Source organism: Macaca fascicularis, chromosome 2, assembly GCF_037993035.2.
Source record: "Macaca fascicularis isolate 582-1 chromosome 2, T2T-MFA8v1.1".
Taxonomy (NCBI): Eukaryota; Metazoa; Chordata; class Mammalia; order Primates; family Cercopithecidae; genus Macaca; species Macaca fascicularis.
Window position 1 is genome coordinate 162485421 of NC_088376.1, and position 17359 is coordinate 162502779.

At 36.9% G+C, this 17359-nt stretch overlaps 1 protein-coding gene across 4 annotated transcripts in view; it reads left to right on the forward strand.

Moving 5' to 3' along the window:
• Positions 1–15523, forward strand: part of RABL3 (RAB, member of RAS oncogene family like 3) — a 39372-nt gene extending 23849 nt beyond the window's left edge. For 2 of the 4 annotated variants that reach the window (XM_045385487.3, XM_005548043.5), the window contains 4 exons: positions 4590–4740; positions 8925–8996; positions 12529–12567; positions 13133–15523. In XM_045385487.3, the coding sequence (XP_045241422.1) occupies positions 4590–4740; positions 8925–8996; positions 12529–12567; positions 13133–13198 (328 nt within the window). In that variant the 3' untranslated portion in view covers positions 13199–15523. The remainder of the gene's footprint in view (positions 1–4589; positions 4741–8924; positions 8997–12528; positions 12568–13132) is intronic. The other 2 variants (XR_012431670.1, XR_012431669.1) reach the window with 2 other exon arrangements.
• The last annotated feature ends 1836 nt before the right edge of the window (positions 15524–17359 follow it).

Below are 17359 nucleotides of genomic sequence, written 5' to 3' on the forward strand. Positions count from 1 at the left end.
GATTGGATACCTTGCATTTTTGCTAATGCAAGCATTTTAATGCTATAAATTTCCCTCTAAACACTGCTTTAGCTGCATCCTGCAAATGTTTGAATGTTTTACTTTTATTTTCATTTAGTTCACAATATTTTCTAATACTTCTTGAGATTTTCCCATGGGCTGTTTAGAAATGTATTATTTAGTTTCCATGTATTTAGAGGCTTTCAAGTTATTCTTTACTATTGACTTCTAGCTTAATTTTATCATGATCTAAGAGCATACTTTATATGGTTTCACTTATTTTATATTTGTGCAACACCCAGTATGTGACTTGGGTGTTATCTCTGTTGTTTCAGTTTTCAGTGTCTTTGGTATGCTAAGGAGGATCAAATCCATGCATGCACAGCTTTGACAATGAGCTCAGGCATTCATGAACTACTTCATGGGGTTGCTTTCTCACACTTCACCCTCTCTGCAGTCTCTGCCATACTTTGTGATTTGCTGGGGCTCCCTTTTTTGGTCCCCAAGCCAAATTTTCTCATGCACTTGCGCAACTGCACCTATGTCCCCAGGGCCCAGTGGTAGAAGGACAAAGAATAAAAGCAATGGGAATTTGCCCCACCATCTTGAGATACAGTTCTGTCAATCGGAAAAATTTCCCTTCCTCTGTACTCATAAGCAGGGGTTCCCAACCCCTGGTCCATGGCCTGTTAGGAACCAGGCCACACAGTGAGAGGTGGGTGGCAGGTTAGTGGGCATTACCACCTCCTGTCAGATCGACAGAGGCGTTAGATTCTCATAGGAGCATGAATCCTATTGTGAACTGTGCGTGTGAGGGATCTAGGTTGCAGGCTCCTTATGAGAATCTAATGCCTGGTGATCTGAGGTGGAACAGCTTCATCCTGAAACACCTGTCCATGGAAAAATTGTCTTCCATGAAACCAGTCCCTGGTACCAACAAGGTTGGGGACTGTTGTTGCTTTTGAGCATTCTGCTTGTGTTACCGCCTTTGCCACAACTATCATGAAATTGCTCAGAGGCTGGCTTACAACAGAAGGAAAAATATTGTATTTCTACGCTATCTCCAAGTATTCGGGAGCCCCCTTTCTTGTTTCATGAGCCAGAACTGCAGGCCGCCTTCTGGAGTTTTCTGTTCGCACTTCTGAGTTTTAAGCTGAGTTGCATTCAGACAAGGGGATATGGAAGGGAACTGCTAATTCAATGGTTCTTCACATTGCGGTCTTCCTCAAGATGCTCACTATGAATTTTTCAGAGTCTTCAAATAGCCACTTCATGCATCCTGTCCAGGTTTTTTAGCTGCATTCACTGGGAAAGACAAAATAGAGTTTGCTTATTCTGTCTTACCTAGAACAGAACCCCATTTTCTATTTTTTGATTGAAGCAAGTCTTTCAAAGACTTTGTTTTCTGTGTGGAAGTCTAATTGTTATGTGAAACCTAAATGTAATATAAGTTTGAGTATATATATGTAGATTCCTGTAATACCTAATGAAGAATAAGCACAACTAATTTAAAACCTATATTTCAAAGCCTAGTTGATATTTCTTGTTTCCTATCTCAATTCCTTTCATCACTGATGTCTTCATTAACCTAGCTTGTTCTCTATTTTCTACTAAAATTTCTACTTAAGAAACTTATCTTTAAATTTAGGATTAGGAGACAGCATATTCATATCAGAATGAAATCTGTATTTATGTGAGGGAATTCAGTAAAAATTCTGTACCCATTTGCATTTTGACAGTACAGCTTCATTTTGATCCTATAGATAAACCTGCAAATGTATAAAACAACCTTAATACATTGGTGTGCTTTGTTGGTGCATTATTTTATAGCATCAAAAGATTTGGAAACAACCCTAGTGTCCGAGCAACAAAAGATTCATAGACTAAATAATGATATATCCACATACTGGAGTAGTATTCAACATCTGAAAAATAATCAGGAAGATCTCTATGAACTAAATTAGAAAGATCTACAAAGGGTACATTATTAGGTTTAACAAATCAAAATGCAGAGAATATATATCATATACTTTCTATTGTGTAAGAAAGGAAAGAAATAAGAATATATATTTGTATTTGGATAAAGAATCAGTGAAAAGATAAATAAGAAACTAACAAAAATGATAACCTATAGGGGGCCAGGGGAAATGGGTGGATGGGTGCAGTGGTAGGAGCAAGACTGCTTAGCATATATATCTTTTATATCAGATTGAGTTTTTAGCCATATTTAAACAATTTAGATAAATGTTATGTGGTTTTTACCACAATAAATTTTAATTTTTTATTATAGAAAATTTTAAACGTATGTAAATACGAAGAATGGAAAATGAACTCCCATATACCTGTCACCTAGTTTCAACAATTATCAACATATAGCCAGTCTTGTTTCATCCATATCTCTACCTACTTTCTATCTTCTCCCACTCTCAACTGGATTATTTTGAACCAAATGTTAAAACATCCTATCACTTCATCCATATATACTTCAAAACATAAGGGCTTTTTTTTTTTTTTAACATGACAGCATATAATTATCACAGCCAAAACTTTAATAATAATTCTTTAATAACCAAATATTATTTTAATTTCCCCAATTGTCTCATAAATGTTGTAGTTGATTTTTTTGAAACAGTATCTAAATAAGTCCTCTGATTGTATTTCGTTTCTTAAGAGTCAAATCTTAGGTTCTCCCTTCTTAGTTGTTTTTTTTCCAACCTCCTAGCAGTTTATTTGTAGAAGATGGCTGTTTGTCTTGTACAGTTTCCTATATTCTGGATTTGCTGATTGTCTCCCTGTATTGTCTTTTAAACTTGTTTCTCTGAATTCTAAATCTTCTCTAAAGTGATAATTAAATATAGTGATCTGAAAGATGCAAGTTTTTTGTCTTTATTTTTCCACCCAGTATTACGCATATAATATGATACCTGGCTGTGTGTCTCTCTGTGATGTTAAGGAGTTATCAGCCTTATCCATCCATGATAAAGTCCTTCAGAAGGTTACCAGAAAAGATTTCAAGATTAAATTTTAAATTGGATGCTGCAAGATTTTATGAAAAAGATAAAAGGAAACCTAAAAAGAGAAATAAGAGAGCAAACTATATATGTATGCTTTATATGTGTCAATGTGCAAGGAATTGTGCAAGACTATGTGAGAGATGTATGTACATCAAAGATGGTATTTGATAGAAGATATGCAAAAATTTATGTGTGAGACAGAAGGAAACAGTCCTAAACAAAAGACACGCTCAAAACTTTATTCCCTAACAAAGCGAATTGCAGCTTTGAACCATGTCTCTTTAATTAGGGTTGCTGTTGGTATGAATAATCAAAGGTCTTGATCATGCTATTATTGACTTTGATGCAATAAATAGAATGGTAATATTTTTGTGAGATGGGAGGTTATATATTTAAAACAGTTGTGTTCTGAGGCTGAACAGTTTGTTGAGGCTCTGTAAGATTATTGTGAAGGACATAAATACTTAGTAACTTTCCCCCTTACCCCAATTTAGAATTTCTCTAAGAGAAAGAAAAGGTAGTGTTAAAGGAAGAAAAAAAGCTTTGCTCAACTGGGTTATAGTGATTGGATTATGCAATATTGATTTACTGTCATAAATTGTGCATAACCAGATTTTGCTGACTTTTGTAAATTGAGCTTATGACGTGTCAGAAATCCAAATCTGCTTTATTTCTAATATGTGAGTAGAATTTAAATTAATTCAACAGCAATGGCCTCTGTGTTCTTTTCAGTAATGAAAAGTTTAATTTACATCACCACTCTGTTCTTTGGATAAATAATTTTTTTAAAAAATAAGGATTATAATAGCCAGTGATCCAAGGCCACTAACCCTAAGTGATTCTTATTGCCCGTCCTCTATCTCCCATGGCTCTCATTTCAGGAAACAACTACTTGGTACTAAGTTCTTTCCTTTTACTATTCATTTTGCATTTCAGTTGTTTCCTTCCATTTCCATGTGTTTAACCCACCTTTCTCAGGCTATAGTATCACCTATATTTGATTTATTCTGGGTTTCAGCTTCCTTATTTCTATTTTCTTATTCTTCTTATTTCTTTACTATTCAGACAGAAATGTGTATTGTAGATACAGAGCTAATGCATACCCCAAAAGGTACCCAAGAAGCTTGCCATTTTGTCTTGCAGCACACCATGCTAGGCTTTTGGGTTTTCTCTACACAGAGACTTAAATCCACTCTCTGCTTCTACTCTGAAACATTCCTGAGTTGTTATGTTAGCCTTAGAAGACAGAGCTACATTGGAAGTCAAGTCCACTGACTATAATGTACTTGATGGGCACTTAGTTGTTCAATTATTCAGTATTATTCAACATTCAATAAAAACATGGGACCAAATTTTGAGAAGTTAGATGAATAGCTGGAATTTGATAGATGATGAGGATGGATTGATAAAAGAACAAGTAGATGGAAGAAGTTGGAAGGAAAGTGGATTTATAGGTGAAGGCAGCAAAAATCAGTTAATTTTCAGTAAAATAGTTTAAGTTAGTTGCATTTAAATATTACACATCTACATCAGAAAGGTAAATTCTCTTCACCTCTTCATTATTATTTATCACAGGGATTATGATCGAGAACAGTTTGCTGATAACCAAATACCGCTGTTGGTAATAGGGACTAAGCTGGACCAGATTCATGAAACAAAGCGCCATGAAGTTTTAACTAGGACTGCTTTCCTGGCTGAGGATTTCAATCCAGAAGAAATTAATTTGGTGTGTATTTTCACTAATGCATGCTTGTATTATTATCACGTAAAGACAAAACTAAAGACATGTTCAAATTATATATTCTAGTGAAAGAAACTTTATACTTGAAATCAGGCTTTTTGGATTCTAGTCCAAAATGTAGTCAAGATTGGAATCAACATATCTAGACTGAGAGATGTGCACAGTCACTTCAGCCTTTTATGTTGATCTGTTGGAATGTTCCAACTTTATTCTATGAATAATTTAAATCATGGGCTTCTTTTTTTGAGACAGTCTCGCTCTGTCGCCCAGACTGGAGTGCAGTGGCGTGATCTCAGCTCACTGCAAACTCTACCTACTGGGTTCAAGCAATTATCATGCCTAGGCCACCCGAGTAGCTGGGTTTACAGGCATATACCACCATGTCCAGCTAATTTTTAAAATATTTTTAGTAGTGATGGGGTTTTGCCATGTTGCCCAGGCTAGTCTTGAACTCCTGACTGCCAGGGATTTGCCCGCCTTGACCTCCCAAAGTGCTGGGATTACAGGCGTGAGCCACTGCACCTGGTCCATGGACTTTTTCTTGAGAAAGTTTTTAAAAATCACACCAAAATTAAAATAAATTGATTAAAGTGGCATTATAAGTTTATTATTATTGCTTGTAAAAAGCCTCTTAGCTTCTTAAACTACAAATTTTACCTTAAAGGGCAACCTAACAGATACATGAAAAAATTACAAACTTTAAACTAGGAGTGCTTCATAAGGACTAATTTATGTACACTTATGCATATATAGAGGATTGAGTCCCTTGATAAGATAACTAGCTCAATTAGAACTGAGTGCTTAAAAAAGCTAAGAAATGGTTGTCATGTAAGCCTGTTAGGATCCCAGAAAAAGATCCTGGCCAGCAACTTCAGTCATGGTCATGTTGTTCACAAATAGGATTTCTGCAACTGTGCACTGGCATTCCAGAAATGCAGTGGTGGTGGTGCAATAGTACTAGTGACCAACATTTGTTGAGCACTTAGGGGTTGAAAACTGTTTTAGTTATTTACATATATGATCTCACATGCATCATCTTCACAATCAACTCTATAAGACAGATACTATTACTGTCCTCTTCTTAATGATGAAGACAAGAAGGAGAGAGGTAACAAGACCAAGGAAGGTTACCCAGGTCAAATGGGGTATTCAGATTCAGAGCCTGTGCTCTACAGTTAAGCCTCTTTTCCACTTAATTAATCCTTCAACTCACCTTGAGAATTTGGCGGCTGAAAAATCTCGTAGAAATCATCTAGACCAACAGTTACCCAAATCGGATTGTGTATTTATATTACCAATAGTACCTATGGAAAATTTTGAATAACTGCCCCACAGCTGGAGCTTTTTATTCATAAAGCCTGGCAGGAGGACCAGGAATCTGCAGTTCTAACAAATAACTCAGGTGATTCTGATGCCTTGTTCTGTGAATCAACGTTTGTAAACACTGCTTGGTTCAGCCCCACCTCTACCCCCAGCTTCTGCCTGTCATTCCATTGTTTTTTACTTTCTGCTTTGCAGTGGAGAGCCCCTTATTTTTCTCAGCTGCCACAATGGAATATTGATGGGCATACCCCAGGTAGTCAGCACTGAACCATGATATTCCAAAGGATTCTTGCTATATAGATATACAATATTCTTGTTGAAGAAGTGCTGAGATTACTTTGAACATTATTTCCAAAGGGAAATTTACCATTGAAAACACTTAATTTGTTCCAGTGCTTACTTTTAATATATTTTAGAATGTATCTGTTTCTAGTGCTTGTGGGTTTCTGTGATAATTGCCTGTGTGTCTGTGTGTGTCTGTGTGTGTGTGTTATTCCTACTTGCCTTACAAAGCCAAGGCCTTGTTTTAACTGTAAGTCAGATGTAAAGGTACTCAGTTAGTGAGACTTCAGCACACACAGTCCCCAAAGAGTTCAAATATAACATGTTTCTGGCCTTTATCAGTGTACAGCTTCAAGAACACAGCACAAATAAGACTAGGAGAGGTTCGGAGAATGAAGGGAGGAAAAAATGAGGAAGAAGATTGAATATGAGAGTTTCAAAAAGAAATAGCCATCAAAAAGATTCAGCAATTAAATATAAAGCCTCAAATAAAAACTAATGTAACAATATTAGTGCTAAATCAGTTACTGTATAAATTTACTTGAAACTGTAGAAAAGTAAGAATTAACAAATGTATACATCAAAGGTGGAATCAAAGTTAATAAATAACTGCCTGAATAAATGCAAATTGTTTAAATTATAAATAGGTGAACGATTACTTATTTTCTAAAATCCTGTTAGGCTTATTGTACCCCGTAAAAAATTTTCTCTGTTATGTATTTACTTTGAAGTGATCATATTGAAGTATCTTCCCTGGTTAATAGTCCTTTCTCAAGCTCAGACAAGCTATTTGGAGCTATTAATTTTCAGACTTTTCCCTCAGCTATGATAAATGGCAGATGACTCTTTCAGCTCTAAATTTCTCATCCCAAAAATCATAGTGTTTCTCTAGGCTGCTCAACCTGAAATTATGGTACCATAGAATTAAGGTTTTGGGGGTGTGTTTTTGTTTGCTTTAGTTTTTGTATATAGTACTTCAGCTCTATTTAGAATTGTCTCAAACTTTTGACATTCTGATGACTAGCTAATCAATATCTATTTTATAAAACGTTTCTACCACAGGTCTAAGATTTGTCTCTTATATGCCCCAATTGCTGTAGAAATGTGTTCAAACACTATTTCAAATACCATAGTTTGTGCAATGATGTTTCAGTCTATGTAATCCATATGTGGAATTATCTTTATTATGGTAAGTGCTTGTTGTGCTTGAAAATTCACTCTGCTAGCATTTTCTTAGATTGAAGAGAGAAGGACTAATGTTCTACTACCCACTGTATCCAGGTATGGATTATTTAATTTTTCACAAAAATCCCATCAGATAAAATATTGTTATCCCCATTCCACAAATCAGTAAGCCCAAATTTAAAGGTTTAGTTACCTAACCAATGTTACACAGAGTAGAAATGTTGGAATAGGTATTCCGATTTAGAGCTTGCTGGCTTTGAAGACCCCTGATTTCTAGTACTCTGTGATCTTTGACAACTTTGTTGTAGCCTCTCTTTTTTGTAGTTTTGGAGAATGTATTATAATTTCTGACCAAAATTTAAAATGTGAGCCTTGGAATGTTGCATATGAATAAAATAGGAGGCTTCATTAGAAAGGAATCCTGTGGGCCTGGAGATTACAAAAACAGAATAAATGTAACAACAGTAATTTTAGTAATTTCTAGGGGCACAGAGGGTGTATAGCTAAAAGATAAAATTTCATGCTTGCAAAGGAGCTTACATGGTAGCCCTTATAGTTTGGTCTTAGGTACATTTCAGGTAAAAATCAAAGTACTCTATCTCACAAGGTGACAAGTCAAGAGTGACAAGCAAAAAACAAAACAGCTACACTGGGATTCCATCGAATAGTAGGCCTTTTAAGGTTTTAAAGTTATTGTAATGATTAATGTTGCAGATTGTTCTGTCCCTTCTGGGCCCATTTTTTTTCCCTATAAAAAACTTCCATCCAAGAGTAGTAATATATCTTTATTATCAAACGATAGTAGTAGATGTTTATTACCAAAAATAATATATGTTTGTGGCCTACCAAAAGATGTAGTACCTTGCATCCAAAGAGAAACCCTTGGCAATTGTTCTGTTTGTTCTTTGCGCCTCTAAATCCTTATTTTCATGCTTTCTGCAGTTCATATGAACTGCATGGTACTAAATTAGTTGAGCACTGGTGAATAACGAGTACAAAAGTGAAACGCTTACTGTTTTTCATGGCTGTCTCTCTGGTTTTCAGGGTAAATGTAGGTAGGTCACTCCATTAGTACCTTGGTTTTGTTATTAGTAAAATATTAGTAATCTTGTCTTCCTCTGTGAATTATTTGATGATGAATACATTGATTTGATATACTCTAAAATTGTTTAAATGACAAAGATTAAGTGACCGTATTTTCCTTTAGTACTTTCCTCCTTGCTTTGTGCACCATAATTTGAAAATTATTTGAATATTTTACGAGAGTATTATACCTAACAGTATTATGCCTATAGAAATGTGCAACAGGATGAGTTATGAATAGCAAAGAGCTTGGGTTTCCTAACTTTCACTTGTGGATCTTATGTTTTATCTTCTAGGACTGCACAAATCCACGGTACTTAGCTGCAGGTTCTTCCAATGCTGTCAAGCTCAGTAGGTTTTTTGATAAGGTAATGGCTTCAATTAAGTTATTTTTAAACTTAATTTATATATTATGAGAGTTTAAAATTTTTTTGTAGAATCCTGTGACCCTTTATTTTTTTTTTGTCCAAAATTTCACAGCCTGACTAATACTTGTTTTGGTCTCTCTTATCTGTTGGTATAATTGCCCAAGGCCTGCTGACATATTTATTCCATCACCAGTGTTCTCTAAGTAAAGGGTAAAAGCTACTGGATTTAAATGGGGGTTTTAAAAAGATATCTAATTCCTCTCCTTAAAATAATTTCTATTTACCCATTTTCTAGCTCTTTTTTTCACTTATTCACCCTCCCACCCACATAAAGGCACTGAACTGAGGAGATTCTGCTTAAAGCCCTGAGTTCTTTTTGCTCTCCCAGCTGTTAATATTCTCCACATAAATGTTACTGTTACCTTTTAAGGTAATGTCGTCATCTAGATTTCCTAGTGTTTCCCTCTCAGAAATATTTGCATTCCAATTATTGACTCTCTGCTAACATCATTTTATTGTCCTCAACTGGAAGGAAAATGTAGAATGACTCAGCATACTGGTAAATTTGAGCACTGTTTGTCTTTCCTTCACAAGGCCATACAACTGCATTGCACATAGTATTGACCAAGTTTAAGTTGTTTGCCCAATGCTGACATTGCATAGTAAGGTAAAATAGGATCTTTCTGCCTGTATTATTGAAAAAGGTTAACTCCTGTGTTATATTTCTTTTTAAGTGACATCTCCTAAGAAAATCATCTTCGCCATAGCTCTTCTTTAGCAATCACTTTTTTCTTTTAACTGTTTAGGGATTTAATATTTGGCCATTTTGTTCAGCATTAGATAAGCCCCAGGTTTAGTTAATTTGGGATTTAATATTCGGCCTTTTTGTCAGCATTAGATAAGCTCCAGTACCCTCCTCGATTAATATTAGGCCACTAGGAAAATTTTGACTCACTGCAAAACTTCTTAACTGGTATGTGGCAAATAGGGTACAGATGTGCCTAGATACTGATTTCCCTCAATTCTCAGAGCAGCCAGAGCCCTCAGGGTGGGGGGTTGGGTGATTGGCAGCCTCTTCCATTTTCCCCAGTGTGCTGTGGAAATATCAGCATTTTCTACGTGTACCATGACATGAAAAATGTTGTGCAGCACTGCAAGGAGCCAGATTTTCTCTCCACATTGCTTTCAAACTTAAAATGTAAGAATTTCCATTTGGTTTAGATCCGTGGCCGCATCAATACAAAATTTGTCCCCTATGAGCAACATCTTACAGATCTGCCCTGACCTGGGAAGATCCCACAGTATGTTGTTTAAATTTAAATTTTTATTAGTTCTAAAATTAAAAAATAAGATATACTAAATTACATCCTAGAGAAACTGGATTATTGACTGGTATAATCCAAGTTGTCAGGCAAGGCTTTATTTTTTAAAAAATCAGGAGTACACGCTGCAAGTCAGGGGTAAAGAATTATGACCAAAACCAAAAAGGTAACTTCTCTTTTTATTGCCTGAATCACAACAAAATGTATGTGGGTTAGGAGGTTGGCCAGACCTCCAGACTGAGGTGGTTGCCTGAAATCAAAGGAGCTGACAACCAAATTTCACCCAGTTTCTATACATCAGTTCTTCCAGAATTTAGCATAAAGATTTCTTCTCCTTCTAGGCACAGTGCCTCACGCCTGTAATCCCAACACTTTGGGAGGCCGAGGCGGGCGGATCACAAGGTCAGGAGATTGAGACCATCCTGGCTAGCACAGTGAAACCCCATCTCTACTAAAAACACAAAAAATTAGCTGGGCGCGGTAGTGGGCACCTGTAGTCCCAGCTACTTGGGAGGCTGAGGCAGGAGAATGGTGTGAACCCGGGAGGCGGAGCTTGCAGTGAGCCGAGTTCATGCCACTGCCCTCCAGCAGCCTGGGTGACAGAGCAAGACTCCATCTCAAAAAAAAAAAAAAAAAAAAAAAAGATTTCTTCTCCAAAAGGAAGTCTAACTCCTTCTAATAGTAACTCCTCACACTCCAGAATAATCAGATTTTCCTGTCCTACCATAGACAGGAAAGGGAATCAGTCTCCTTCTTGGTTTTTGTGGGATTGTTTTAAGATGTACACTAATGATAAACCAACTTTTCTACCTCTGGGGTAAGTAAATGCAACTTTGCCCTGGTGTCTTGTGGCTAAAAATAATCCAGCTATAGTCTTTAAGACAGCAAGAATCTGAATGAATCGCTGTCGTACCAGAGAGAGCAAGCTGGCCTTGGCCTTAGAAGAACATGCTCTGTTCTAATTCAGAGGAACTCTTAGCTGCGTAATTTCAGATTTGAATGTCTTAGAGTTCATCTCCAGCTGATCTGTATCATTATCCGATTAACTTTTCTTATCACAGCAGGTCTGTGTAAAGGAAATACAGATACTCCTCAACTTGCGATAGGGTTATATTTCAGTAAACCCCATGTAAATTGGAAATGTTGTTAGTCAAAAATACATTGATTACACCTAACTTACCAAGCATCAGAGCTTAGCCTAGCCTTCCTTAAACATGCTCAGAACACTTACGTTAGCCTACAGTTGGGCAGAATCATCTAACACAAGCCTATTTTATTAAAAAGTTGTGAATGACTCATGTAATTTATTGAATACTATACTGAAAGTGAAAAAAATGCCTATTGTATGGGCACTCAAAGTACAGTTTCTACTGAGTGCATGTTGCTTTCACACCACCATAAAGTCAAAAAATCGTAGTCAAGCCATCCTAAATCAGAGACATTTATAATACTTCCTCTGTAACCACTGCAGTTTCTGAAGTGTCAGAACAGAATTTATTTTTCTTGAAAATGTTTTTCATCATCTGAAAACATAGTGCTCTTTAGTGTTCACAGCAGTTTGGGGGGAAAAAATGAAAACATGGTGTTCTTAAACTCATTACATTTGAACATATATTTTGAGGGTTTCTTTTCAATAATGGTGATGGATTTGTGCAGGTACATCTACTGCTTGAACTTGTTTTTTCTACAACAGTCATTAGACTGCTTTTGATGTTGTGTCATCTGTCTATATTGAGGACATATAGAATTTTTCACCACTTACTATAGGGATGTGGTGGTTTGCTATGTTAAACAGTCCCCTCTTTAAGAAATAGACAAGACTATTGTAGCAGGCAAGTGCTTTTTTTATCTTATGGATTCTGGTTAGTACCTTTTGGGACTGACTGCTAGGAAACTTAGAGTCAGATTTGCTGCCATACTCTAAGAATTGCATGGGTTCTTATGTCATTCTGTCATTATTTAGTTTCTGTTATTTATTTATTTTTTGATCTATCATTAATGCGTTTTGGAATGAGGCAGGCTTTTATGGAAATACTCCCACAATTCTGATCTAATTAACACCAGATTTTAGCTCACTCTACTACATGTCTACTGCTGCGGAAAAGATTCTTAGTTTGGATATATTCCTTTTAGTACCATTAGTGGTTGTTTCAGTTAGCCACTTTTTGCAGGTATGTGTGCTAAGCTTTTAAAATCTTTGTTTTTCACAGGTCATAGAGAAGAGATACTTTTTAAGAGAAGGTAATCAGGTTGGTATCTATCTTTTCTTGATAAAATAGATTCTTAAATTTAGATAGGTGATTTCCAAATTTAAGTTCAGAAGTAGTTTTAAAAAGTTGGGAAAAGCCCTTTGTAGGCACAAGCAACTGATTTCCTTCTATCCTGTTAAATACAAAAGGGGAAAATCAGAACAAAGGGAAAATAAGGATCTAGGAAACAAGAATAATCTAGAAATAAGATTGTGTTATAAAATAGAAGAAGAAAATAATTTGCTTGGGACTCCAAGAGTATACATTCAGGGTCTGTCACAATACAAATAATTTATATAAAAGTCTAGTAGGTATTATGAGATTTACCTTCATTCTTTCTGATTTAGATGACACTATCACCAATTTGTTGGCAAATGTTTTCCATTTTGGTAAAATTTATTTTTATTATTTAATCTGTGGCTTTCTGAGTAAAACCTCAGAAAGCTGGTTTTTTTTTAAGGAACAACACGCTGCCATACAGAAATGGAAAAGAAGGGAAAAATTACTATTAGTATTTGAACTTTTATTGCTTGAGACTTAATATAATTATCTTTCTTGCCTACAGATTCCAGGCTTTCCTGATCGGAAAAGATTTGGGGCAGGAACATTAAAGAGCCTTCATTATGACTGAGTTACACTCATCCTTTGGAAGAGTGAGCAAGCAGTGGCAGTTTTTCACAGCTTTCCTCTTGCTGTGTTCAGTTATTACCATCACAGCCTTTTAACGAAATCATCTTAAATGCTACCCTTCAGCCTCACCCTTTAATGGAAAAATGATAGGAAGTGACAACACGGGAGGTCCAAACTTTGTCCCTGTTCTCTGTGTTCCTTACCTTTCTGTCCCTGTGTATAGATTATGTAAAAGCCTTGTGGAAATATGAGATGTTGTCAAAATGATGCAGTAAATGAGCAATGACAGTGTACTGCAGAGAAAATTTACTCTTGCCTACAACGGGAGGGTTTTTACGGGTCTGTACTTTTTCCCCACACATTGCTGAAAGCTTAATTAAGTACTTCAAAAATGTATCTCTATTGTTTTACCTTCTTGAGGGAAAAGGCCTTGTTAACCAGTCCTGAGTTGTCCACCCCAAACAATCTTTGTCATTTTCAAAGATGCAAGATCGTGTTATTTGTCTCCACCCTCGTCACACACAGGAATGCCTAATAATATCTACCCTTGGCTCCCTCTTCTCTCCTTTGCAAATGGCTCAGTGACTGGAAGAGGTGGACTGATAGCCAGAGTTAAATATAAATACAAATTAATAATACATAGAGAACAGCAATACCAGAAAAAAAGAATTCTGGTAAAATGATGTGAAAAAATTGGCAACTCCCTCACTCTTAAGGTTGTTGCTGTATGCAGTCTAGGCTTTCTGTTTGGAAATAGGTAGGGCAAAATCTAATACCTGCGCAAGGGCAATGAGAGAGATGTACAGCCTCCTCTCCATTTTTTTTTTTAAGGAAAAGTCAACTCCTGAAATGTCCCTTAGCTATAGTCAGAAAACTAAGAATATTATTCTTGTGTCAACAATGTATTTATGGAGAGAAGTAAAAATAAGTTCCACAGCAACACATTTACATGAATTATGAACTAGGATTCTTGGATTTCATAATCACTCCAAAGCTTTTTGGGGGTGGGGTGTGTGTGTATGTGTGTGTGTGTGTGTGTGTCCATAATTGTTCATCATTTTTTTTTTTTTTTTTTTGAGACGGAGTCTCACGCTGTTGCCCAGGCTGGAGTGCAGTGGCGCGATCTCGGCTCACTGCAAGCTCCGGCTCACTGCAAGCTCCGCCTCCCGGGTTCCCGCCATTCTCCTGCCTCAGCCTCCTGAGTAGCTGGGACTACAGGCGCCCGCCACCGCGCCCGGCTAATTTTTTGTATTTTTAGTAGAGACGGGGTTTCACTGTGGTCTCGATCTCCTGACCTTGTGATCCGCCCGCCTCAACCTCCCAAAGTGCTGGGATTACAGGCTTGAGCCACCGCGCCCGGCCTCATCATTTTTTTAATCTATCTTTTTGCTTGCTTAATCTTCTCTGCCCCAGTTCTTCCTTAGTATGTGAATTTGATTTCTAAAAACAATTTATTCAACACTTTATCACTCATATTCTCTCTCTGGCTCTGCTGCAGGTCTGCACTCCTGATTTTGCTCCATACTTTTAAATAATAATAATAAATATACAGTTTTCATTTCTCATTTAAAACCTAGGTAGAAAACACCAAATTCACTTTCTATTCCATTTTAATTAGGTTTCAGAAGTACCTTGGAAATCAAGGTATGCTGCAAGAGAATATTAAAATAAGAATGTTAGACAGTCCTTTTAGAAAGGCAGTCTTGGGAATTTGGAAAAGGATTTTTTTTTTTAATTATACTTTAAGTTCTAGGGTACATGTGCATAACGTGCAGGTTTGTTACATATGTATACTTGTGCCATGTTGGTGTGCGCACCCATCAACTCGTCATTTACATCAGGTATAACTCCCAATGCAATCCCTCCCCCCTGCCCCCTCCCCGTGATAGGCCCCGGTGTGTGATGTTCCCCTTCCCGAGTCCAAGTGATCTCATTGTTCAGTTCCCACCTATGAGTGAGAACATGTGGTATTTGGTTTTCTGTTCTTGTGATAGTTTGCTGAGAATGATGGTTTCCAGCTGCATCCATGTCCCTACAAAGGACACAAACTCATCCTTTTTTATGGCTTTTTTAAAGCAGCTTTCATCAGCTAGACTGTTCTCCAGCCTTTCTTTACTTCCTCTTTGAAAGGACATAGCCCTGGTTTCTTTTTGACACAAAGGAAAGCTATGCAAATCATGATCTATATGTAGAATTGGTCACAAATGTGTTGTGGGATAGGCTATAGAGTTGGGAAGTGGAAACGAAATGCTACACAGAGACCTAACCCAACTAAAGCTCTTTGTATTTCTCCTTTAAGAAATAAATCAAATGCCTTCCTTCCCTATGCTTTCTTCCTCTTTCTTTTAATTTAAAAAAAAAATTCACCCTGATTTTTTTATTTTCTATCTTATTTAAAAAATAAAAATAGGCCAGGTGCGGTGGCTCACCCCTGTAATCCCAACACTTTGGGAGGCCAAGGTGGGTGGATCACTTGAGATCAGGAGTTTGAGACCAGCCTGGCCAACATGGCAAAACACTGTCTCTACTAAAAATACAAAAATTAGCCAGGCATGGTGGCACACACCTGTAATCCCAGCTACTCGGGAGGCTGAGACAGGAGAATCACTTGAAGCCGGGAGGTGGAGGTTGCAGTGAGTCAAGATCATGCCACTGCACTCCAGTCTGGGTGACACAGTGAGACTCCATCTTAAATAAATAAGTAAATAAATAAACCATTGCTGATGACTCCAGGGTCAATCTGGAAAAATTAACAGTATTCCTTAACTCTATTTCTTTCTGCAGCCAAGCTTGATTCCTTGAATTAAGGTTTTCCAAGAAAAAAATAGTTTTTAATAATCTAAGGTAAATTTGTTTCAATTATTAGCAGCAGCATAATAAGGCTTTTGCACAAATGAATGTTATTAGCTAGAGTTCTTCAAAAAAGCATGAAGCATAATTTTTGCTAGGACTTCTTGAGAACTATTGGTAAAAAAATGCTTTTAGATAATAAACAAGTATAAATGTCAAAATATTTTTTAAAAAGTGTAATTGGCTGGGTGCTGGCTCACGCCTATAATCCCAGCACTCTAGGAGACCGAGGCAGAAGGATCACTTGAGCCTAGGAGTTTGAGGCTGCAGTGATTCATGACTGCACCACTGCTTTCCAGCAGCGATAGAGTGGGACTCCATCTCTTTACATATGTATATCTTACTCTCTTGATGGGACAAGTTGGTAGCAATAAAGATTTTTTTTTTTTTTCCTGTTGTGATTTCAGTGTCTAACCAATGAAGGTGACCAGATGTGAAGGCGTATCTATGACTACTCCTCTGTCCCTTGGGTGGATAAGACTTAGTTGGAATCCAACTAAAGATTTGGGCTGGTCTCTCCATCTTAATGTTGATGGGATTCAGGACACACAACCCCAAAATATTGTACCCTGATATTTGAGAAAACTGCAGAAGCAAGGTTTCTCATACCTTCCTCTTACCCCTTCTCCCCTGAAGCAGGCCATAAAACCTAAGTGACTGTCCCCTGAAGTAGATCATAAAACCTTCATTCCATAGGTACCCTATATCCTCACAGATACAGAAACACCAAGAAGAATCTGGACAAATAGGACTTGCTAAGTTCTCCAGTTTATTACCATTAGATTATGTCCTTTTGTCCTCTGATTATACTTCTGCATGAGACTGTACATAAAAATACGCAAGTTTTTCTGTTTCTTTTGTGTCTTCATTTCTGAAGATTCCTGTCATGTAAAACTTACGGTAAATAAATTTGTGTGCTTTTCTCAATAATCTGTCTTTTGTTATAGGTGCCTCATTTGTGAACCTAGTGATGTGTGAAGAAAGAAAGCTCTTCTTCCCTACAGTGCTCTAAGAAAAGCTATTTCCAAAAGAATTGATCCATATTAGTTTTAGCTCGGGTTCTTAGAATTCCTCAAACTTAAGGCATTCATGATATAATCCAGGTGCCCTGACACTGTTGTTTTTCTGTTCATTCTGAAAATGGACTTCATGGAACTGATGTGCAGGGACATCAGACTGAGGCGAAGAGCACCTAATTGCTCCCGTAATCAGAGTTTCTGAGTCCTCATTTCGATAGTGTACAAGAGGAATTTGGGCATTTTTGCCATCAACCACAGGGTGTTTTCTCTCTCTCTCTCTCTCTCTCTCTCTC